Source organism: Tympanuchus pallidicinctus, unplaced genomic scaffold, assembly GCF_026119805.1.
Source record: "Tympanuchus pallidicinctus isolate F22 unplaced genomic scaffold, pur_lepc_1.0 scaffold5, whole genome shotgun sequence".
In the NCBI taxonomy this organism is placed as follows: Eukaryota; Metazoa; Chordata; class Aves; order Galliformes; family Phasianidae; genus Tympanuchus; species Tympanuchus pallidicinctus.
This window is the reverse complement of record NW_026294769.1, coordinates 33,887,590-33,912,810: the sequence shown is the minus strand read 5'-3', so window position 1 is coordinate 33,912,810 and position 25,221 is coordinate 33,887,590. Positions and strand designations below refer to the sequence as shown.

At 37.2% G+C, this 25,221-nt stretch overlaps 1 protein-coding gene across 4 annotated transcripts; it reads left to right on the top strand.

Annotated features, from left to right (window-relative positions):
- Positions 1-419: 419 nt before the first annotated feature.
- Positions 420-24,713, top strand: LOC128090909 (desmocollin-2-like). 4 transcript variants are annotated; one of them, XM_052703682.1, is made up of 16 exons: positions 420-642; positions 2,767-2,851; positions 5,588-5,790; positions 6,239-6,349; positions 7,555-7,710; positions 8,625-8,769; positions 10,068-10,234; positions 11,627-11,761; positions 13,066-13,251; positions 14,114-14,373; positions 14,549-14,691; positions 16,102-16,317; positions 16,941-17,165; positions 19,613-19,734; positions 20,741-20,977; positions 21,603-21,653. In XM_052703682.1, the coding sequence occupies exons 1-16, from the start codon at positions 601-603 to the stop codon at positions 21,636-21,638; spliced, it is 2,469 nt and encodes an 822-aa protein (XP_052559642.1). In that variant the 5' UTR covers positions 420-600; the 3' UTR covers positions 21,639-21,653. The 4 variants fall into 4 exon arrangements, with proteins under 4 accessions (XP_052559642.1, XP_052559641.1, XP_052559640.1 ...); XM_052703681.1 differs by having other exon boundaries at positions 6,236-6,349; XM_052703680.1 differs by lacking the exon at positions 21,603-21,653 and adding an exon at positions 21,732-24,713 and having other exon boundaries at positions 422-642.
- Positions 24,714-25,221: the final 508 nt, after the last annotated feature.

Sequence of the window (25,221 nt, the reverse complement as noted above, 5' to 3'; positions counted from 1 at the left end):
AAAAAGAAAGCAAACAGAACTTGCTGCTCAGGGTGGTAAGCCTTTAGAAGTCAGTGCTTCTTAGAAAGCCCAACTCCTGCGCGTGCAACTGAATGTTTTTTATTCACCTCAAGCCACTCAGAAACACATAAAAGATGCGCTCAGCAGGTGAAACCGAATAGAAAAACAGCAAAACAAAGAACAACGCAGTTGGAAAAAGAAAAAAAAAAGGTTGAAATAGGGGTCGATCCTCCCGTCGGGAGCCGCGTGCGCGGAACTTGAGCACGGCGTGGGGCTCCTCCCGGCCTCTCCCCGGGCGCGGCTCGGCGCATAGCCGGCGCCGCTGGGGCACGGCGGGAGGGGCGGGGAGAGGAGGGGCGGGACGGCGCGGCGCAGGTAGGCGGGCGGGGCCGGGCGGGGTGTCCCAGCGCAGTGCCCGGACCGGGCATTACCGAAAAGGGAAGGAGGGGAGGAAAAAAAAAAAAAAAGTAATTAAAGTCGCCGCTGCCGCCCGCGGTCCCACCCTCCCCACCGGCCGGCTCCTCGGGCAGACGGGAGGGGACAGAGGGAGACGGCCCGCCGTCGGGACACGCACTCCTCGCTGCTGCCCCGCCGCGCAGCATGGCCCGCGCAGCCCCCCGCCTCGTTCTCCTCGGGCTCCTGGTGAGTGGGGCGGCCAGGCGTCGTTCCGCGCTGCTCCGCGGGCGCGCAGCGAAGGGAAGCGTTTGAGGGGTGGGATGCGGGCGCGGGTCGGTGCGGTGGAAATCGGCGCTTCGTCCGATCGCCGCTTCCCCGAGCTGTTGTCCCTCTGGCGTGCGGTGCGCTGAGCCCCTCGGAGCGGTCCGTTGTGTCAGTGCCGTGTTTCCTGTACCTTGGATTAATTGCATTTATATTAGCGCATAGCTGTGGCAAGGCCTTTGTCGGGGAGAATCGAGGAGTTGCTCTTCTTTTTATTTCCTTTTTTTCCCCTTACCCTGCATCACTGCTGTGGCCAGAAGCACGCAGTGATAGTTTGAGCTTGGAAAAAAGATATTTGGTAGCACCGGAGCATTGAATTTGTTGTTTTTGGCCCATTAGATATACGCATTTTTTATGGAAGCTCTACTTCTCCAGACACGCTGTGCATTCCTGCCTTCGCTGAGATATTCATATTAAAACTCATAGAAATGCGGGTGAGTTTTACTCATCTGGCTAATTAGAAGGAAAACAAAATTCGCCTGTCACGTATGGGAGAGAAAGCCTGCACACACCCTAACCCCAAAAGCTGCTGAAGTGCTTTCTTTGTATAAAGTGAAAGGACGTGGTAGCTGTCTTATACTTGTATTTTCTGTCTATCTTATCATTCAAACTTGTTTAGCCCTTTGGTAGCTCTTTGGATGCCTGTCCTGGCTTACAATTTTAATATTAGCCATCGCTGTTGCTGAAAATATCTTAGAACAATGTAGTTGTGTTATGTGACTTTGGTAATGTGAAAGTTAGTACCGTATCAGCTTGGATAGAGTTTTATCGAATACCTCATTGTAAGGAAAATGCCGACTAAGGCATACGGGTATTTTATATATGCATATTTTTCTGTCTCTGTGTATACACATGCGTGTGTGTGTACATATATGTATAAAACAGCACAAACAGCTTTTATGATGCAGACACAACATTTAAATTGCTTTAATGCTATGTTTGCCCTCCCCATTTCAATTTAATTTTTCTGCTAATCTTAGTTTTTCTAAGGTTTGCTAATGTCTTAAAGATTTTCAAGTATTTTTATTTAAATTTTAATAAGAAAGAAGTCATTTTCAGAATTACCATTGGCTGTTTTCTTCTCTACACTTTTAATCCTGAAGATCTTTTTGGTAGACTCTCCTTTTTGCCACGCTTTCATCCTGGAAGAATGAATGTACTTTAAAGACAGAATACATTTATTTACATTTTTCTCTGTTTCTCTGTTTAAGTGGCTGTGTGATTTTTTTTTTTTTTTTTTTTTTTTTAATTGCAATTTTAAAATGTGGATAAAAACTAGATCATTTATTTATATATAAAATCTGAAGTTGGGGCTAAATTACTCTGTGCTGAGTAATGTCTTTGTACTTCTGTATGATCCTGGTAAGGAGTTCTGGTTATCTGCTCTTTGGTTAACAACACGCCATTTGAATTTTGAGGAGGACCCCGTTTTGTAACAGGTTATATGGGAGTGGTCTGCTGTCATCCACGACGTTTTATTTATGTCATATCTAATTGCCGAAGCGAGATTTAACCAGTTGAGAATGTGCTTTGAAGATGCAAAACGAGATGTGTTGTCATGTGGGCTTAATAAGACACTTCTCCCTTTAATGTTCGGCATCATCGCGACTCCACCGAGTTAGAACTGGTTCACCTTTAATGCTCAGAGGCTTTGGCCCTGAACTGACCAAGAGTGCTGCTGGGGGAAGTGTACTGCAGAGCTGTATTTCATATTTACAGGAAAGTAATTGCGTAGGTGACGTCTCCTAGTCTAAGGGAATCTTTGCAGCTGATGTCAGTGCTGTGATTTTGGGAAAACACCACAAATGGTGGACAGATGCAGAGCCTGGTCCTGTCCCCTGTCCAAAGCTCTGCATGCTGTACTGCCTGGTGGCTGCAGGCTGATTTCTGGACCTTCCCACTGCCTGTCTTTCAAAAAACAAAACGACAACAAACTAAACAAAGGCAACTTGAGTAACAGTAGTTATTATTCAAAATATGATGTAACTTTTTTCCCCCTAATTTCTTAATTCGTTTTTTTTGTTTGTTTGTTTGTTATTTTATTTTTAGGTATCGAGCTTGTGCTGTGATGCTTGCAAGAAAGTCACTTTTCATGTTCCCTCTGTTCTTGAGGCTGACACGTTGATTGGCAGAGGTGAGAAGCTGCAGGTGCCCATCGTAGCAGTGAAACATGGCCTCTTCTCTAGGGATGCTGTTAATACTGCAGGAGTGTTTTTTTTATTTAATGGAATGAATGGATGACTGCACACCCAGTTGAACGGCTGGATCAGCCTTTTTGTGGAGGATACGCCCTGTATTTGTTACAGGTTTGAACACTGGCTCTGGGCATCCATTTGACTTGTGCATAAATAACTCTTGTCAGCTTTCAGCGTGCATTTTAAAACTAAAACGACATTTAATGCTTTCAGAATTCAGAGTTCTGGGGCAGAGTATTCAGATCAGTGCCTTAATATTCCAGAGTGCACCCATAACCCACAAAGTCATTTGAGGGAGAGAGTAATCATTTGGATAATGGGAAGGGAGAAAAGAAAGCAAAACCCACACAACCCAAGAACCCAGAAGCCGCTTGTGTGTGTGACCGGAGCGTGATTGGGCTGTGACATCTCAACTCTGCTGGGCTGCTCAGGGCACTTGAGGAGATGAATTGCAGAGGTGTCCTGCATGTACACTCCATTGGGATGGTTCGTTCAGTATTGGATTAGCACAGTGTGCAAGGGATGGAGAGTCACAGGGGAGACCGAAGGATATACCTTTTCATTCAGTATTCAGAAGGTGGCTTTTAAAGGTGTGGCATAGCAGCTGCTACATTCACTGCTGCTTGAGACTGAGTTTGAGGCCTCAGAGGTGCCCTGTGTGAGTCCCAGGATAACAGAGGTGCACACTCCAAACCTGCATCCCCCATCCAGATTCTACAGTAGGACCAAATGCAGTGCACTTGCAATTCATTGCAATGCCGCTGCTTGGAAAATCTAGTTTTAAAAGTGAGAGTATGTTGACCTTACTGTTAGATTGTACAATGAAAGGTTGATATGGCAGTTCAAGTGTTTTCTGTGTTCTTGGTGTTTATATTTAAATAAATTAAACTTGATTTGAAAGTAAGCTTCACATTGTTACAGTACTGTAAAAGCAATTGTAAACTTTGACCTTAAACTTTTTTTTTCCAGACTTTTAACTAGGAATGGAATGCTTGAATGGCGTTCCTTGAATGTTTATTGGGAGAGTAATCGTAGGATTGTGCCATGACAGTAGAATAAGTAGGATTTTCTTCACTGAAAGCTTTATGTGTTTCTGACTTATGCAATGTATATGAGAGACTATAAAGGAAAGATCCCACAAGGCAATGACATACTGAAGATAATGCTGTTTCACGTAATCATTGCAGACAAAACACCCATTTTGGTATATTTGGAAATGATATATATGATATACTTTAAGTGAGGAGGTGATAATTCTGTTCAGAACTAAATTTTCTTTGCATAGATTGACAAGGGAGTGGAGTACTGTTGCAACACTATAGAAAGGCTATGAAACATTTAACTAAGCAGTTAAATGAAGGACTTAGTATGGAGGAGGAAAATAAGCCATATTTAAAACTATGCTTTCCATCTGTTCTTACATTTTTTTGGAAATTTATTTTATTTAAAACATCATCTATGTATGTAGGGTGAAATTTTGAATCCAGTTTAGTCTTAGAGTTTTATAGCTGTAGAAAAACTGAAAAACTCAGTTTACTGTAATACCACTGAAGAATTATCGAGGCATGCTAGTACATAGTTCTCTTTATCTTAAAACTTTTTGGTTAAAAAAAAAAAAAAAAAAAAAAAAAAAAAAAAAAAAAAGAGAGAGAGAACAAAAAAGCCCCACCAAACCCAAACTATTTTATTTTGGCACTTGCTAAGAGGAAAAAAATATTTGATTCTAAAACATAACACTAACACCTCCATGTGTGTTGCGGAGTTGCTTTATCTAGAGCTTAGGAAAGCTCCTACATCTTTTTCAGTGTGCCAAAAGCTCCTACACTTTTTTCTGTGTACCAAATCAATCTTACTTTGTGCTTTGATGTTATTTAGGTTAATTATTTCTATCCTGATTTTGACCCTCTCCCCCCCACCTCCCACTGTTGTGAAGAATTACTGCTTGGTGAACCAATTTTAGTGAAGTGTATTAAACTGTATTTAAGCCACAAATTTACAGCAAATGCTTTAAGTGTACCTAAGAAGTGTACTAAGATTACTTGACACTTCCTGTCAACTGCATGGGATTCTGTCTTGTAAATATTAATAAATTGTTCATCCATCATTTGTTCTAGAGTTAGTGTGTATCTCTCTCATCAGTCTGCCTCATAATTTAAAGACCTTTGTGCTCCCAAGGCTTCTAAATCACATAGGCCCAGTCAGTGTTTTCCTCCTTAGGGCGAATCTTCCAAGAAGTAATATCTCCCTTGGGAATTTGCATTAGTTAATATCTTCACTGATTATGTGGGGGGCAGAGCACAAGAGAAATGTAATACCCACTGATCCACTAATGAATGTGTCTGCAATGTTCATTGCATTTATATGTATTAGTTTGTCTCCTGTTGCTTCAAGAATCCCACCAGTGTAGTAGCATCTTTTGGAGAGATGGGTATGAATCACCCATGTCCTTTAGGAAATACTTTCATAAGCGCAGTAGTGGAAATTTGTGTGAACTCATTCAGTGCTAAGTGCATGGATGAGTTCTAGAGTCTGTATTTGTACTGCTTAAATGCCAAATGACATGATTTTTAAAGAGGCTATGTCAGCAAATTGTAATTAGGGAATGGTTTTTCTCTTTGAGATGGATCTTATCGTTTCACTGTTCGAGTTATTGTCTGAATCTTTTTTTCTTACAGTTGATTTAAATGAGTGCCTTCAGTCTGCAGAACACATCAGTTCCAGTGATGGGAGTTTCAAAGTTCTGGAAGATGGTTCCGTGTATACAACCTCTGCTGTTTCTTTATCTGATGATAAAAGGACTTTTACCATATTACTTAAAGATCTTCAAGAACATGTAGAAAAGAAAATACTTATTGACTTGGAGACAGATGAAAAAAAGGTGGGCCTCTAATTCTAAGGTACCTTCCTTCTTTGGGTGTGATTGTACAGAGTATGGTTTCATGTTGGGTGAACAGTTGGATTTTCAGAATTCAAATAATCAGACAACGCAGTCTGCACTATGGTGTGTATTTGTGGCAGTTGCTGATTGCAGTGTCAATTGAATCAGCAGATATCCTGCTTGAAAGAGGGGATGCTACCAAGGAGCTTAAAAAGGAATGTCAAGAATCTTAAAAGCCATGTTTGAGGCGTTCAGGCAGATCTTGTTTACAGTGAATGAAAAACCTCTTGGATTACTGTCACACATACAATCAGAAATAGAGATCTTGGAAAAATGGGTAGTGTGAAAAAATGGGGTGGATGTGTAGGAAAAGCATTATGAAAGTTAAGCAAAAGTATACAGTTACATGGATATTTTCTTACCTGTCATTGTGACCCGCACACAGAAGACTAGGCATGCTAGAGATACAGTTCTCAAGCGAACCAAGAGACGATGGGGCCCAATTCCTTCTGTCATGATAGAGAACTCACTTGGACCTTTCCCACTACAAATTCAGCAGGTACATTTTATACAGATCTTAATTTTACAGTGCATCGTCCTTTTGTGTGATGATTATGATGTATGAAGAACAGAAGGGAGCAACTCATGTACTGTCCACTGATACCATTCCTCTTCCTCCTCTGTCTTGCTCTGTTTTATGTTTCTCGAGATCCTGTAGCTGAAATAACTTGTGATGGTAGTAGCAACTGGAAAGGTGCTACAGTTGTAAAAAGCAGAAAAGCATACTATGACAGGAGGGCTCTTCTGCTTAGAAATCAATGAATCTATGAAGCATGTAGTTTGAACAGAAAAATCTCCACAAAAATGCTATAACATTACTTAGAAGATTTAGTAGAAACAGGGAAGATAAGATTTTGTCCACTTGTCTGTATACTTTCTGGAGTTCGGAGTGAATATCTGTAGAATTTAAGACTGAATATTGTTTGTGTTATTAGGAAGAGAACCGCCAGTATGTAAATAAGTAGACATGAAAGAGGAATACAAGAACTGTAGTTATCATTAATGCATCTGCCTTCTCTACATTACAGAATGTCTGGTAGCAGATACGTAAAGATGAGTGTAATAACAGGGTCTGTACAGAGCAATCATTCTGCTAATCTTATCTGCCTAACTTCTGGCTTTCAGTAGATAGGGGAAGTATTTGGGGAGGGGGTTGTCTGTAAATAGATAACTGCTGATGTTACCTCCTTACTGCTTGTAGTATGGTGTGGAGAGGCTATTTAAATTGGTATGTTCCTAGACTAAGCTATAGGTTGTTTTCTTTTTCCTTTTCCTTTTTCTTTGCTTTTTTTTTTTTCATTAATTGCAAGTCATATTGTCAGTGAATGCATTGGAACTAAAATCTTTTGAGCAGAGGCACACATAAAAACCATCTGTATATGAATATGTATGAATGCAGCATTTTAGAAATAGTAGATTTCTAGATCAGAATTATATTTTTTCCATGCATGCTATCGTTTCTTAAATTGTTTGATGGTAAATGTTTGAGTTTGAATTAACTATCTATCCCCATGCACACACCTTATAAAGGAAGGCAGCTACAGGTCAGTCTGTTTCCCTATTCAGAGAAGCCTAAGCTGCTGAAGAAAATAAATAGAGTTTTATTTTCGTCATTGAAAACTTCTGCTTCTGCATATGTGATTGTAGGAAGTATTAGAGTGCTGCTGCTGTTTCACCCTGGGTTTAAAAATGTGTTCTTCGTAGGTCCAGTCAGATACAGCTCAGAACTACACCATTTATTATTCTGCAAGTGGACCAGGAATTGATCAAGATCCAAAGGGCTTGTTTTACATAGAAAGAGAAACTGGAAATATCTTTGCTACTCGTGCAGTAGACCGTGAGCAGTATCCAAGTTTTCAGGTACTGGGCTCCATAATGTAAATATAGTTACGTCCTTTATTTCTTATAATTTTTATGTCGTGTGTGTGTGTGTGTGTGTGTGTGAAAGCTGGCTTACAACGGAGACATGGAGCAGACAGGATCTATGATCAGCTGTCTGTTCAGAGTGGTGTGTCTAGTGTTGGAGAGATGAAACAGATGACAAATACAGAAATAGCTGGTTATTCAGATCAGAGCTCTGCTTTTCACTGCCTAAGCTCTAATTACAGCATAGTTGCAGTGAGCTTTTGGATTTGCATTACTTCTAGGCAGAGTTTGAAGTCATCCCAGGGTTTTGCAGAGAGAGTTGAAAAGGTCTGCATAGAAAACAGATTGTGACAAATTCCAGATGGCTCTATTTTTGAGCTTACTATTTTGTTAACAGGGTAGAATGCTCTCTCTACTGGCTGAGAAGTGTAAGAACACAGTTAGTAGAAACAGCTTCTGAATAGATGGGTAATTTTCACTACCTATTTTTGCATGCAACTAAAGAATGTTGTAACGGATAGATAGTTTTGCTGTTTTTCTTGATTGTGTTATAAGTAGCAATAATTATATCTGAATTTTTGGTAATGCTGAAGTTGTTTGAATGGTACATGAAAAATTGTGTTCAAAAGACTTGGAAGATATGCTTGACAAAATTGGGGTGGGGAAAGCGACTCAAATATTGCTGGTGAGGGAAGTGAAAAGTGGAAAGATTGGAAAACTGTTCAAGTTTTTGAGTTGCCATCACTTCCCCTTCCACTTGGTTGGTCTTGAGGAGGGCACAGTTGAAACGCTGCATTTCTTTTTCTTGACTCCATCAATTTTAAGAGTTGAAAGTGTAAGAGCTGAAAGTGTAAAAACACTTCATGGTGTTTAAGTATGAGGTGAATTACTGAATTTCTGTCTTGCAGATCATTTGCTTTGCAAGCACTCCAGATGGTTATTCACCGGAGGTACCCCTTGTGCATACAATCAGAATAGAGGACGACAATGATAATGCTCCATATTTTACACAGGATGTTTTTGAGTTTTGTGTCCCTGAAAACTCCAAGCCTGGTAAGAATTGTTTCAAACTGATCAGCGCAGTTACCATTACTTATCTCAATTATGTAGTAATGTGCTGTTTATTCCAGTTCAGTGGGATTGCCGAAGTAGTATTTCTTTGCAACAAAGACTGAATTTTCAAAGAGCGGCTCAAAAAATTTTTTTTAAATGAACAGAAATTAAAAAAAAAAAAAAAAAAAACCATAAAAAAAGTGAAAAGTAACGTGTCAAAGAGTTTTTTTTAGAACAGAGATGATTCAGTATTCTTTAAGGAACATAATAACTTCAGAAGACTTTTTTTTTTAATTTATCCACAGTCAGCTGCCTCCATTAAAAGCTTTGATTGCAAAGAACAGCACAGAGCAACAATTTTAAAAGAATAGTCTCCTACACAACTAAGTTAGTGGTATTTGAAGGTGTGAAAAACTTTTGATTTAAGATTACTTGTGTTGGTTTTGAATTAAAGTAGGACACTTTCTGTCTGTGCAGCAGAAGATCAAAGAATGATAGAATTACCAACATTGGAAAAAGACTTGCAAGATCACCTAGTCCAACTGCCCACCTACCACAAATATTTCCCTACTAAACCATGTCTCTTAATACCACATCTAAATGTTTCTTGAAAACACATTAAAGGCTTGTTTCCACCTGTACTTGTAAAAGGGCAGGGATTTGCCTGTTGCTGAATTCAGATGTTATGAAAAAGAAAAGCAGGGAAAAACGTTGGCCACAGAGAAGGAATGGAAAGATAGTGGTTTGCCATTCCCTTCCATTTACTGGACTGGGTATAGAGAGTGAGGAGAGTCTGACTTGTTTCACAAAGATGGCAGTATCTTCGCATTCACTCTCAAAGCATCAGTGGCATTTAATTCTCTGACCTCTTCTACTTTCAACTGGATGAATTATGGGTTAACAGTGAAGTCCGGACTGGGTAAGCAACGTGCCCCAAGGGGCAGTGCTGCAATTTGGGCTGTGTCAGAAATCACTGAACCTCCACTTCAGCTGTGTTTGGGATGTTCAGTTAGAAGTAGCTAAAATCTAGAGCATTTATGTTTCTTTTGATTATTCCTTTGTCAATAATTGCAACATTGTTTGAGAAGGAGGAAGAAATAGAAGATTAAAATAGTCAATTTTACAGCATTATCATATTTTCCATACTACTTACTGTGTTTTCAAATCACTTGGATTTAAACCTAACAGAGAGTGGCTGTTTTTACCAATCTGAAAGAGAAACACACCTTCAAGTAGTGTTTGCCTACTTGTAGATTTTTTTTTTTCTGTAACTTAAAATTGCTGTATTGTGTTCACAGGTGTGGTTGTTGGAACAGTGACTGCAGAGGACAGAGATGAGCCGTATACTCTGCATACTACTTTGAAATACCGCATTGTGTCACAAGCTCCTTCAGTAACCCCAGCGTTTTCTTTGCATGGTGACACAGGTGTCATTACTGTGTTATCGCCACAGCTGGATAGAGAGGTGATATTTCCTGATGTATATTTAGCACTAGATTCAGTGCACAAATCTCGCTTCAATCCCTGGCATGAGAATCAACTGATAAAGCATTTATGTTGCCTCTTTCTTTGTCTATCCGAGTTTCTAGATAACCTTGGTAGGGACTCTTTTGCTGTTCTCCTGTTCAACACTGAAGAGCTGACTATGGATTCTTATTCTTTCTCTGTTCATGAATCCCATGGCTGCTCTTTCCTCCTAGTTAAGCTCCATGTGAGATGCTGCCTGCTTCTTTACAGGGAAGGTGAACTAATTTTACTGCATGTAATCAGTCATCCTCCACTCAACAGAAATTTGTAAAACCTAAACAGTAATGCAGTGCTTCCTGAGATAAGTGCACAAAGCATTTATTGTTGTTAGATAGCTTTGAAATAGGGAGTATAGAGAGGTTTTACTTTTTATTATGTTAAGAGTTTTTTGGATAAAAGGTTACGTGAGAGATTGTTTGCATTAGAAAAACAGGCATATGTGATTAGAAATAATATTTCTAGCATAAGATAGATGTTCTATTAAAAAAAAAAACAAACTGCTACAACCACATTTTTTTAGGATAAAAATAATTATATTCTAGAACATTTATGTTACTTTGTGGGTGAAAATCCACATTAATAGTGAATTGCAAAATTGTGCACTTGCAGGCTCATCAGGTACAGATTTTCTAGCAAGAGAAAAATGCAGTCACCGAGTATCACACAGTGACTGCTGAAGAACTTAAAGTTTGAAAAAGTCTACTTATCTTTTAATAATAAATCTATGAAGTGAAACAGGAGATCCTTTTTCTTTTACCCAGGAAACCTAATGTTTTCAGGTGTTCTGCAGTGGGGTTACTGTCTCAATTTGCAAGCACCTTCTTTGTGTCCAGCCCCTAATTTCCTAGGTTGCTCAGGTATTTGTAAGATTTTTTCAAAAAAAGACATTCTGTTGTTGTGATTCAAGTCACTGATTTGAGAGAAGTAAGCTTAATGAAAAGTAGCCACAGACTGAAAGTGCTGGAAACGTGGAGAATGCTCTGCAGGGGGGAATGAAAGAGAACAGATAAGGGCACATCATTTGAGTTCTCCAAACTATCAGATACTGGGAAACAAAGGTGTTTGTGAATATTCAGGAGAGCTTTATTTGATGCAGGATATAGCTTATGCTTTCTAACAGATTTTGAACTGGGTGCTGCTCAGCACTATTACACTCATTTTCCTACTGGAATTGTAGGGAAGATGCTTCAAACTCAGTCCAGTCCCCTGCAAAATACAACAGTGCACTCTGGAGCTGAGTTGCAGAACAGGAATGAAACACTTATTTCTGTTGTGTTTAAAAAAAAAAATTAAAAAAAATCAAACTTCTGTCTACTTTTATTCTTTTCAGCTCGTGTCCACGTACACTTTACTAATAGAAGTGAGAGATATGGCAGGTCAGCCTTTTGGTTTGTGCACAACAGGGACAGCTATCATTAAGATTGAAGATACAAATGACAACGCACCAACTTTTAAGCAGTTGCAAGTAAGTCTTCATAAATTAAGTGTCTGTAAAGGGTGAAGAAATTATTTTTATCACTTCTCTAATTTCCTCATGGATATTCCTTCAAGTATGATTCTGAATATCTTAAGACAGTTGATGCCAACATAAACCTTTGTGAATGCCATATTGGTTGTTACATTGTTTGGTAATTCGTTGTTGTGAGTCAGTGGTCTTATATGACCATTGGGAGGAAGCTAACATGAGTAATTCTCTTCTGCAATGAGCTATCATAGGAATCTTGTAATTTGACCATACTATGATTCTGTGATTTTTTTATTTTTTATTTATTTTTTTTATTTTTTTAAGGGGTAGGGGTGGAGGGACAGATTGACTCTTAAGCATTTTCATGACCCCATTACCTTCGACCAGCCTCTGACTGACTCGACTTGTGTTAATGTCAGTGAAGTAGATGCAGGGATTTTCATTTAATTGTTTTCCCTTCTTCATTCACATTTTAACATAAAAAAAAAATGTTGACTGCTAGTTTTCAAAAGTTTTTGCCAGGAAACAAAGCTGACATTTAATTGCTAGGTTAATTTCTCTTTTTAGAACATAATATATCTCAATAAGCGTATATACAGCTGAAATGCTGTAGGATACGGTATGAAAATGGATAAAATACAATATTGAAGAAGAGCAGGTCACTATCTATGAAGAATACACATGCATAATCTTTTCTTCCTGCTACTGTAGAACATCATCAATAATATTAGTTCAGAACCACTCTTATCCTGCTTCTTGAGCTTGCACAGAATGGCACAGCTCTTAAAAAATTAAAAAAATAAAAATATAAATTTTATATATATATATATATATATATATATATATAAACCTTTTGTCCATTGTCCTCCAAGTAGAAATGTATTTTGCCTTTCTTCAAGTTCTTATGACTTGTTTATATATATATTTTTTTTTATTTAACCTGTGGCATTTTTTAAATGCTGTTCTTAATTACATTGTACACATATGCTCATCTGCAGCTCAAGAGAACTGTGCTCATTTACATTTCCTGGAAGGAGAATTCCAGGCTTTACGTTATTGATAGCTGGGAGTAGAGGAGCTACATTGGCAGGTTCCTGTTTCAGTCAGTGTGTGAGGAAGATGTGGGGGAAGTACATTAATGCACCGAAATGAAATAAGTCATTGTACCAGTGTGGTAGATTGGCTCTTTGAGTTTAAGTCCAGTATTGTGGTCTAAAGTTTTAAATACAGTGTTGTTTACTCCTGAATTGTTGAATGGTGTTCTGTGGTTTAAAATTAACTATTTTTCTTTTGATAACTCCAAGTATGAAACACAAGTGGAAGAAAACAGAGTGAATGTAGACATCCTGAGAATTTCTGTTGTTGATGCCGATGAGTTTGGGGCACCTGGCTCCACAGCTGTGTATGAAATTATAAGAGGAAATGATGACCATACCTTTGAAATTACAACAGACAGAAACACAAATGAAGGAATACTTTGTGTTGTTAAGGTAAGTCAAAATAGGACTTTGTAGAGCAACATTTTTGTCTTTGGGTGTTGCTTTTAAAGCCAATAATGTAGATAATAAGTGATAAGAGTAGAGAAGCTATCATGTATTTTTTGTCACTGAAATTTTTCATTTGGGTTGCTAGAGTTATGGTACTATGGTTAGGTTTCAGTTAGATTTTGATCTTTGAGGTCTTTTCCAACCTAGCAATTCTATGATTCTGTGATAAAGCTGTGTCTGTATTTTCTTATATCTATCTAAGCTCTGTAGTAGACCAGAGTGTATTATAAATTCAGGATATAGATAACTTTATTAAAGGCATAAGATGTCCTTAGACAACGTATCTGAAGAATTGCATTTGCAGATAACTACTCATCAGCCCTACAAATTAAGATGTATTTGCAGCATATGATGTCTTACTGGGAAATAAATGTAGATGCTGGCATGAATCATGATTGACTTGTGCTAGAAAGAAAATATGGCCAGTTAGGTCTGGGAGGAGAAAGTCCTTCCACACATCTAGTTCATTTTTCAGTTCTGTTGGTAATTCACTAGCAGAATATTCATCTAAATATGCACGGTGATGCTCATTATCTTATTAGGGACTGTTTCTATCAAAGAAAGTTCTTTCTTTGATAAATTCAAAACATGACTTGTTTTATGGTTACTGTTCGTAGCTTGTCCTTTTACTGTGTCTTAAGCTGGATGCTCCACAGCGATACCTGATTTCTTTTGTGAATAAGTTTTACACACAGTTTTACTTAATAATAGTTAAGAGAAAACAATGCCAAGTTTTATATTGGTTTGAAGTGGGAGGGGAAGACGTTTGTGTTTGTGTATGTGTATGTGTGTATCTTTGTTTCAGGGGCTGGATTATGAAAATGCCAAGCAAAGGATCCTCGTGATTGCAGTCAACAATGAGGCACCCTACATGCTGGCACCACATTCACAACAAGTTGTTCAGAGCACCTGCACTGTTACAGTGAATGTCCTAGATATAGACGAGGGGCCGGTGTTTAAACCCTGTTTCTTCCGCATGGATGCTAGTGAATGTGATGACATTGGGACAAATATTGGGAAATATCTAGCAGAAGATCCAGAAACTGGAAATAGTGAAGGCATCTGGTATGAAACGCTATTGTCTACTAGTTTATTTGGAGTAAAGCAAGGAGGGGTATGGCGAGGGGGAATGTTGGTGTGTGTGTGTATACATGCATTTGTGTAGGCATGTGTGTATATGTAAATATACATGTATGTGTATATGAGATCTTCAGCTAAACATGAAAATTATTCTTACCAGCTACAAAATACCACCTGGACAGTGTAACTGGGTCAATATTGATGAAAAATCAGGTGAAGTCAGAACTGTTAGAGTCTTGGACCGAGATCTAGGAGAAGTCAAACGAGGCCAATGCAATATCACAGTCCTCGCAATAGACAGAAGTGAGTACTAAATGTTTTCATCATCATTTGTACTTTGTGGAAGAATTTCATGTGCAAATTTAACATAGCTACAGCTACACTGATTCAGACATGATGTGCACTTAGTTTGTTGTCTTACTTTTGGGATGATTCTATTAATTGCTTAGGTAATATTATTACCCTTATATATCCAATGGCAGGAGTTATTTTTAGCCTTTCTGTGCTAAAACATCAGCAAGAATAAAAAGCATACCATGAGAAGTTGCTTTACAGCTAGGTATCATAACTGTCTCTGAAGCTTGGATATTAAAATTACATGTAAACTACACCAACTTAAATTGCTTAGAGATTCTGTTGTACATACATACATCATGCTTATTTTATATACAGTTAGGTATTCCCGGTGATACTTTTAAAAAGTAAATTTGGTATAATTTCTTTATAACATACAAGCATTTCTGATTCTTAGATTAGAAAAAAAAACAAACAGATTAGGATGGATAGATTCAGTTCTTACATGTAAGTTTTGGTAATAAAGTGCACTTCATGGCTGAAAGAAGCGTACTTGTTTCCAGGGGAGGGAGGAATGTTGTAGGGAAGCAGAAATACTGGAAGTCTTTCTGCTTTTGTCTCAGTTTGTCATAGCCTCCTTTACCTTGTTTCTTTTACCCTTCTTTTCTCATCCTCCTGTTAGAGCAGTGTATGTACTCACGTAAGATGCCTGTGAACAACAAAACAAACTCTGTCCACACACAAAACATGGAATTTTGGGACATCTTAATTTGGTAGTACTCTTTCTGTTTGTACCAATACACGTTGGTGCAATTAACTATGACCAGATTACACAGCTGAAAAGAAGCAATTTTCAAAGCAAGTCAAGGAATTTCTGTATGGGATCCTGAACTACGTAAAAAGATGCACTTCACCTTAAGGATTTGATAATTCAGATTTCTATTTTTATATTTTTCCAGTGCAGACTTAACTTGAAAAATCATCCTGTCTTTCTCACCCATGAGAGAGGACAAACTTGCAGTTGCAGACTTTCTTCTACCTTGTTCCATCTTTCCTGTTTCTTTTCCCTCCTTTACCCACTTGAGGATAGCACATGAATGACACCAACTGTCAATTTTTTCTGTGTCACTAGAAAATACAAGTTCCTTGCCAATCTTGCAAGTTTCTGTTTTTCTTTGTTTTATTCCATTTAGCAGTTTTCAACAAAGTGGTCTGTTGTATGACCAGTCAAGCAAAGATGAGAAGTGGCCAAAAAAACCAAAAAGGCTCTCTCTGCTTTAGGCCAAACCCGTAGCTGCTTTCCACCTTCTCAGCTTGGCTGTTACAGTTAATGATACTTCGTTGTGAAGTTAGGACTAGAAATAAAGAAATGAATGAATATTAGTATTAAATAGTAAAATAATTATTTTTCTCTCTTAGATGGCAAAACAGGCACTGGAACCCTTCAGGTTGTCATCCAGCCTTGCAACAGGAATTATCCACGAATTCTTACAACTGACTATATAATGTGCAGAGACAGAAAACCAATTTGCCTCAGTGCAGGGGATGAAGATGAGACTTCTTACAGCATGCCCTTAGTCTATCGCATGACTGACCGTAGCATGGGTTCCATGTGGAAGATAACACGGCACAATGGTATGTTGGGACTTTCTTCTCAGTTTTATTTCATCCTTCAGCCGTGGTCACTGGCCACTTATTTTGCTAAGCAGAGCAGTAAACTAAATGGATTTCACTTCCCACTGAATATAGGAATTGAATTATGAGAATATGAGAATATAATTGAATATGGAGAATATGAATTATTCTCATTGGTATAGCAACAAAATCAAAGAATGGAGGAGGTATAAACTGAGATTTGGATTAATTTTTTCCAGTTACTGGAAGTGCTTTTAGTATGTGTCAGTTCTGCTGACAGTCTTTATTAGCAGACTTAAACAGTGTCATTTACTTCAGTGAACTGTGTTGACTTCATAGTTCTAAGTTAAATGTTTTTAGGAGGATATATAAGGGTTTTGCTTTTCAAATTTAATGTTTAGAGAGTGTGGAAAGTATAAATTCTTCATAATATCACATTCTGCATGTAGTTAGTGTCAATACTGATCTATCAAAATCAGCTTTAAACTAACTAATACGGATTTGATACTGGCTTAACTGTAAGAATGAAAGATTATGTTTAGAGCCCAGATGTGACAGTGGGATTTCAGATACACAGTTAACACTATATCTTGATGTTTTTGTTTTTGTTTTTTTTTCTCCAGAAAAGTCTGTGTATCTTTCACCAAGGGGTGATATTCCATTTGGAACATACACTATTCCTGTCAGTGTATCTGATAGTTCAGGAAGGCAAGGAATCAGTGAAATTACAGTTAACTACTGTGATTGCGTTACTCCAAGTGATTGTGGAGCTGCTCGTAGTGCTGGGAGTGTTACTCTTGGTGTATGGGCCATCCTTGCAATGATCTTGGGATCACTGCTATTGCTGTGTAAGTACACTTTTTATTTTACCAAGTGCGAAACACTTTGTCTGCTCAAACTTGATTCAGGCATCTCTGTGTGACTCTTCTATAACTCTAATCAGTAGTTTACTGCACGTACTCTGTATCAATATCAAAGGCTTCTAGCTCTCATCTCATCCCATAGTTCGTATGTGTGGCTTATTATTCTTATAAGAACACTTTATGATGTTCTATGTGTTCATGTTACAAGATCAAAAAACCGTGTTCTGCATTTTAACCAGAAGGGGATGGGGTATGTAGCAATTACTGGATCCTACTGTCAGGTAAGTATTGCAGTTTGTTCATGGGGAAGTTTACAGCTTGCTTTGGCATGCACATTTCTGTTTGTAAGAATGCAGAAATCAATTTCCTAACTTTTTTTTGTAATCCTTAATGCATCCTGGATTAATACATAGAGTCTGAGACACTATGTTTAACAAGAAGTTTTACAAGAGCCAGCATAATGTTGGAGGACAAGTTAGATTTGTCGATAGCGGAGTAAACCCCTGAGTGCATTTTGTGTTACTGAAGTTGCTCAGGGACAAAGATTCTGAGCAAGTCAATACTGTTGTTAACCAGTGAGATGGCCTCTCTATTATGTATCGTTGTCACAAAGTTGCTGTGTTGTTTTTTTTTGTTTTTTTTTTTTATTTACCAGATTCTGATGTAGGCCAATTAATATCATCTCATTTTTAATGACATGGGGACATGCTATAGTACCAGATGATTCAAAGTGTTGTTGTTTTGTTTTTTTTTTTCCCTATTAGTGGACAACTTGCTGTGCTCCTTCTCAATTTCAGCTAGTCATTCTTAATTAGATACATCATTTGGACCTGCTCACTTGTTTGAGGTCAGATAGTTCCGTGTTTTATCTAAATGAGTCAAACTCCTGAACTCATGGCACAGCCAGGAGGGAATAGTCAGATGTGAGGATGCAGAATAGGGGAGCAGTGTGAGATGTTGAGTAGCTTTTTGTCCCTGTTTCTTGAATGCATCCGTCCAAGATATACCTGTTGCTTTTTTATGGTTAGACTTTACCCAGTGTAGTCAGTGCTCAGTGTTTTTACGGTTTTGTCTTCACATCTGCCAGCACTAAGAGGTGACCCACCAGAATCACTGGTGCAAATCTTGCTGATAGCTGCAGCAGCTAAATGAGCTTCAGAGAGGTTCCTAGGCAATTTCCATAGAAGCTTATATATTTAGAGAGGATTTCTCTGTGAACAGTTAGGCAGAACTGATTTATTCCTTGTGGATTTCTTTATTCTTAAGCTAAAAACTGGTGACAGTGTTGTCATTATGGAATCATAGAATAGCTTGGGTTGAAAAGGACCATAATGATCATTGAGTTTCAACCCCCTTGCTATGTGCAGGGTCACCAACCACTAGACCGTGCTCCCTGAATCCACATCCAGCCTGGCCTTGAATACCTCCAGGGATGGGGCATCCACAACCTCCCTGGGCAACCTGTTCCAGTGTGTCACCACCCACTGTGTGAAAAGCTTCCTTCTAAGATCTAAGATATACCTTCCCTGTCTCAATCTAAAACCATTCCCCCTTGTCCTGTCACTATCCACCCTGGATAGTTGTTCCCACTCCTGTTTTATGTGCTCCATTCAAGTACTAGAAGGCAGCAATGAGGTCTCCCCAGAACCTTCTCTTCTCTAAGCTAAACAAGCCCAGTTCCCTCAACCTTTCTTCATAGGAAGGATGCTCCAGCCCTCTGATCATCTTAGTGGCCCTCCTCTGGACCTGTTCCAAGAGTTCCATGTCTTTCTTGTGCTAAAATATTTGAATAAAATATTTAGTTCTTTGTTTTGGAGGGGTTTAATTGCTCTTGATTCTTTTATACAAAATTATTTCTATCTGAGTCTTACACATGGTATTTCTGTAAAAACAGAAAATTGAATTCAAGGTATAAAGTAAGATCGCTCTGATTCTGATCACTCTGTAACATACTTGAAATCTTTCAGGATTCCTGTCATCCTTTCTGTGAAGCAGAACTTTCTGATACTGGGACCCTCAGCCCCATATTTCCTTATGGCATAATTTGACACTGCATATCCACATACAAAAAGTGTATGCTGTTCAATGTTCTCATATAGGCATAAGACATGATTTTTCAACTAGATTTTGTTTTTGCATTTTATTAATGTGAAATGTTGCAGACTCTGTTTTTGTAAAGCTTGCATTTATTCTGGGGAAACCAAAATACATTTTACAGTTCAACAGTTTCACTATCGTGAAAAATCCAACACTTGAAAAACAGTGTGTATTTGTACACTTTGGAATATGGGCATTTTCATACATGGTATTTTTTTAATGACATGCGATACGTAAGCGTTTAGGCTAACACAACAAAATTTGCTTTCAGACAAAAGTAGGTAACTGTGTCGAGGTAAACTTCATAGCATCTTTCTCACATTTCTTCTTTGTAGTAATCCTAATTACAATTTGTGGCTGTTGTGGTGCTGGGGTAATGCACAGACAAGTGACTGATGATTGTGCCAATCACAACTTAATCATTTCAAATACAGAAGCTCCAGGAGAAGAAGTGATGGTAAGTTGTCCGTTTACTTCAATGTAGAAACATGTAATGATGCCATTGTATTTCAGTCTGAGGAGAGACCTATCAGCAAGTAAGTGATTTAGTAATGGAAATAAGCAATGAATGTGGGGATTGTTTATATGCTTTGGTATTTTAGAAGAATTTGTAAATTCTTACTTCAGGCAGAGTTGTTAGCACTGTATATATTTAAGATAAAGTTTTTTATTGCAAAAGCTGCTTCTTGGCTACTAACAGTTCTTTAGAACTTTAACTGTTGGGTTGGAAGTTTCATGTAAATATTATAATGTCACTTTTTAAAATTAGATGGGAGTTTACTCTTTTGCCCATGTTGAATGCCTGCAAAACATTGTTGCTATTCCTTGAAAAAGGAATTTTAAATTTAGCATGAAATCATTGTGAGTAATCATATCCCTTCTCTTCTGTCCTCCACCAACAAAATGATTTCTTTAAAAACATTGAGCTTACTTAACATGAAAACCAAGAAAATATCTCCTAATGATGACAAATGTCAATTTTGTTACTGCTTATAAAATATAATGTAGTATATAATTTTTGTGATTGCATACTGATTTCTCCTTTTTTGTGATATGCAAACTTTATGAATAAAACAGAATGAACTTCTTCATATGACTGTATATCTGATGTAACGAGTTACAGGTGGTTGACTTTGCAAACCAAACATTTTATGTAATTGTAAGAAACTAACGTGTGGGTTATAGTGCATCTTTCATCAGGATAGTGATTGAGTTGTGGGATCTACTTTCATATCCATCTGCAGATTTTCTTCCCATCTTAATATCTTTCTCTGAAGACCTCTTATTGATCTTCATAGACTTCAGTTCTAATGATGGCTTGTTGTTCAAAATGTCACTGTGCAGAACTGAGCATTTCAGTTTTTAGCATGGAGAGTTTCTGATTGCTGTCTTTTTAATTTAAAAAATACAGTAAAAATAATAATGAAAACAAAGATTTCTCCACTGTTAACATCTTTTATTAGGATCACAATATAATTCCTCTACAAACTACTGATCAAGTAGGATGTGGAATAAAAACAGGAGATCAGCAGGCATTTGAAATGGTAAAAGGAAGAGGGCATACCCTGGAATCAGTCAGAGGAGGTGGACATCAGACGTTGGGATCAGTCAAAGAAGGAGGAGGAGGACAAACTATGGTGGACACATGTAGATACTCCTATTCAGAATGGCATAATTTCACACATCCTCGTTTAGGAGAAGTAAGTATTCCAACAATGATTTCCTAGAGTGTGGGCTATGATCAGTGTATGTAGTCTTCTCAAGAAAGACATTTGGGCTAGAAAGGGCTTTGGTTTTTGTTTGTGTTTTTTTTTTTTTTTTTTTTTAGTTTGCTTGTTTTTCTTTACTTTTGCTTGTCTGCATCCTGTTTTTGCCCTCTCAGAAAGTCCTTTTATATATTTTGAGATATAAGCATAGATAACTTTATTTTCTTGGCTTAAATTGTAAAAGGTATGCATTTTTTTTTTTTAATTAGAAGATTTAACTTCATTGATAATAATTACTTAAGCTTTTATGAGTTTATTTTTGTTAATTTGTTTGCTTTTATTCTAACTGCTTGCTTGTGCTAACTTACACCATGATATTTATCTTAGCAATGGTGTAGGAATGTACGTACAACATTCGAAATGTAGTTACTCCATGCTTTGGGGATCAAAAACTCACTCTCACTACTTGTCTAACTACTCGTATGTATCGGTTGTTCACTTTTGAGAAACAGGTTCTTCCTCTTCTATTGTTACATACGTAATTAGTAGAAATGATTTCTTTATTTATATTTTATAATCTTAATGATATAGACCAATCATGTGCATTTTTTGTATGTAGGAATCCATTAGAGGACACACTCTGATTAAAAATTAATCAATGAAAGGTAAATCAAAAGAAAAATTATTTTTCTGCAATAGTTTTGAAAAACAATTTAAGAAAGTAATAATGTCTTCTTTTCCTATGCAGAAGGTGCATCTATGCAGACAGGATGAAGAACAGAAACATTCTGAAGATTATCTCCTTTCATATAACTATGAAGGAAAAGGATCCTTGGCTGGTTCTGTAGGCTGCTGCAGTGATCAGCATGAAGAAGAGGCACTTGACTTCTTAGATCAACTGGAACCCAAGTTTAGGACATTGGCAGAAACGTGTATAAAAAGATAAACATGTTTTTCGTGGTGCTGAAAAAAACTGTAAATAAGTGGCTGTCCTACTTTTGTGATATTAGGTATTTTGGAATTGAATGCAACAGATTCTTTCACCTCTTGCTTTCTGGGGGAAAGGTTTATCCAAATTAATTTAGTGAATGTAAGTAACACATTAAATGTACGGCATATTTTTTTTTTTATACCTACTAGACATCAAAAGTAAGGGATTCAGAACATCTTTTTCTTTAGACTACGTTCATAGAGTAATACTATTTTCCATTTAGTTTTTACTTCCTATTCTTTGTGGTTGCTTAAAATGCCGTTAATGATTGTTTTGTCCTTGAAATTTTACTTTTTTTTTTTTTTTTTTTTTGCTTTGGAGAAGGAAAGCTTTTCTCTCTGTTTCTTTGTTTTCTTATAGATCTGTAGAAATAAAACCAAAGATATTACTGGTGGATGTCAAATACCTTGTTAATTTTTAACGTATGAACCAAGCATATGTGAGATACAAAACATTTTCTCATGTTAAAATAAAAAAAATACTGATGACTACACTGGAAAACTTTATATTTTGATTGAAAGTTAAATATATATATTGTATATATGTAAAATAATATTCAAAAATATATTTTTCTCCTAATGGGTTACTACCCATCAAACTTGCTATCCTAAGGGATTGATGGCATCAACACATAGGATATCAGCATTGTATGCGCATTTATATTTTTCTTTTAAGGAAATAAAAGTTAAAAAAAAAAAAAAAGAAAGAAACAAGGGGTAACTATTGTACTTAAAGTGAATGCAAGACAATTCTCATGTTTACTTGATAGAAGTTTGTACCTCAGTTTCTTGTGAGTTTTAACATAGTATCATTACAGAAATGAACATTGCCAAGAGTTTTGTCCAGCGTAGTTACCTCTACCTTCTTTACTCCTCTAGTTGTGGACATCATGAGACTTTCTTTCTGTAAGTAGAACTGGCAGAAGATGCAGCCCGAATGGTCTGAACATGTACTCATTAATAATGTGTTTTCGAGGTAGCTCTACTTCAGATGCAAAGATACGCTGCGATAAGGAGTCTGTTCAAAGTGAGTTATGCAGTGGTTGTAGAGGTGTGCATTCTACAGTTCTCTGGCAGAGATCATCTGAATCCCATTTGTTATTTTTAGAGATAAGCATACATATAAACTGTATGTTTTGTACGTACTTGTATCTTGAATCTGTAATGCATATGGCAAATGACAGTAGAGTGATCTGAGTGTTGTCATTAATCTATTTCTGGAATTCAATTTCTGCTTTTTAAGGTTTTGTATGTTTTTAATAATTGCACTCCTGGTTAAGTAATATGTCCTCTGCACTCTGGGAATTCTCTTGTGCCTTGAAAGAATGTCTTCCTGTCTATGAGTAAAACTTATTGCAATTACTTATCATTGTTTTTGTAATTCTGCTTTTAGTACTTGCTCCATAAACATACGTCTTAGATACTTCTAAAAATTTACTATAGTTTATTATCTAGAAAGAAATTACTTTGTACCAACAAAGAATCACGTTGCTGTGAATTTCAGTGCACAGCTGCTGCTGATTTCTAGTGATTGCAGTTTGTTCCATAAGTTCATAAAGTCTAAAATAATACTTTTAAATCTAGTCTCATGCTGTAAATGGGCTTCAGGCAATTTCTGGTACAAACTAGCTGTTGTTAATAATGTTAAATACATTTTAGTGTTATTTCAAATTGGAGATGAATTACAACTGCTGCCAGTGAGTGGTAAGAGTGACAGTCACCAATGGCAAAATTTTAGATGAGAACCATGATGTCCAGAACTTAGTTTAAAAAAAAAAAAAAAAAAAAAGTTAACATTACTCATGCAAACACTACTCTTCCTTATCAGTAATATAAAGTTTTGCTATACGTTATCCATGGTTAGGCAGATCTGTGGCTGGTATAAGTCAGGATGGCACTGCTGATGTCAGTGGAGCTGTGTTGATTGATTACCAGTGAAGATCTATCTCCTACTGATGTTCTCACTTTCAGTCTTGTATCTTCACTTATTAGCTACACACTTAAGGTGATGTTAATATCCTTCCTTTCCTCCCCTTTTATTATTATTATTTTTTTCATTATATATGCATCCTATAATTCAGGATGATCTAGGAAAAATAATGAAATATACTCTTTGAAAATTACTTTTGGGGTGGGATAGAAAAACCTCTAGAAATAATTTCTTTCCTCATAAAATATACTAGTAGTGCTACTTGAAAGGAATGGACCAAATTTATTTGAGCTGAAATTGACTTCCATGCTTACTAGCTTTAGAGTTAAAGTAATAACTTATTGAAAGTAAAACAATGTTTTCTACTCTAATTTACATTAAAGATATATTTTTATTTTTTCTTTTACATTTCAACAAATGTAATAGTTTATTCCAAATGAATTAAGTAAACTGAATGGACTGTATTAAACAAAGAGTAGAAAGGTAATTGAGATGCTTTAAAATGTTAACTGTAAAATGTTTTCAGTGCATCTTTTAATCATGTGACTGGAGACTTAGTACATCACATTAAAGTTTACAAATACGGATTACCAAATAATATTTGTATAAAACGTACAAATGAAATATTGTAAAATGCATAATCTACTGGTTGTTATTGTCTTGAATTGCATTAAAAATTGTGAAAATTGGTTTTATTCAACTAGATCACATCTAAACTACCTAGTTGTGCAAGCAATGACATTGTTTTACTATTTTGTACAACAGCGAGAAATACATTTTTGCAAAATAAAAGGAACTTCCACAAAAAGAGTTCATTTCTTTTGCTGTTTTATATCACAAGCTGGCCAGTTGTCTTGTGGGCTTTATTCCATTAGGCTCTACCAGGTCAGTCTTTGAAGAGCCCAAAGTCTGCTCTCCTGAAATGCAGGTCTGTGATCTTATTTTTCACCCTCTTCTCAGGATCTTGAACTGTTCCATCTCATCATCACTGCAGCAAAGGGTGTCTTCGATTTCCATGTACCCAGTGAGCATTGTCTTGTTAGTGAGAATGAAATTCTCTCACAAGGAGCAAAGAACTTTGCTGTCATCTCTGTCTCTTTTGTCAGGAAGTTGTCATTGATTCCCTCCAGGAACCTTCTGTACTACTTTTTGTCCTGTTCATTTGCCCTCCAGATCCTTATCAAGGTGGTCAAGTACAATATGCACCATACTAATGTCTGTGAAGCTGTTTCTAGCTATCCATAGAAGGCCTCATCCACTTACTCTCCCTGGACCCACAGCAGACACCCACTGTATAATCTCCCATAGCATCCATTCT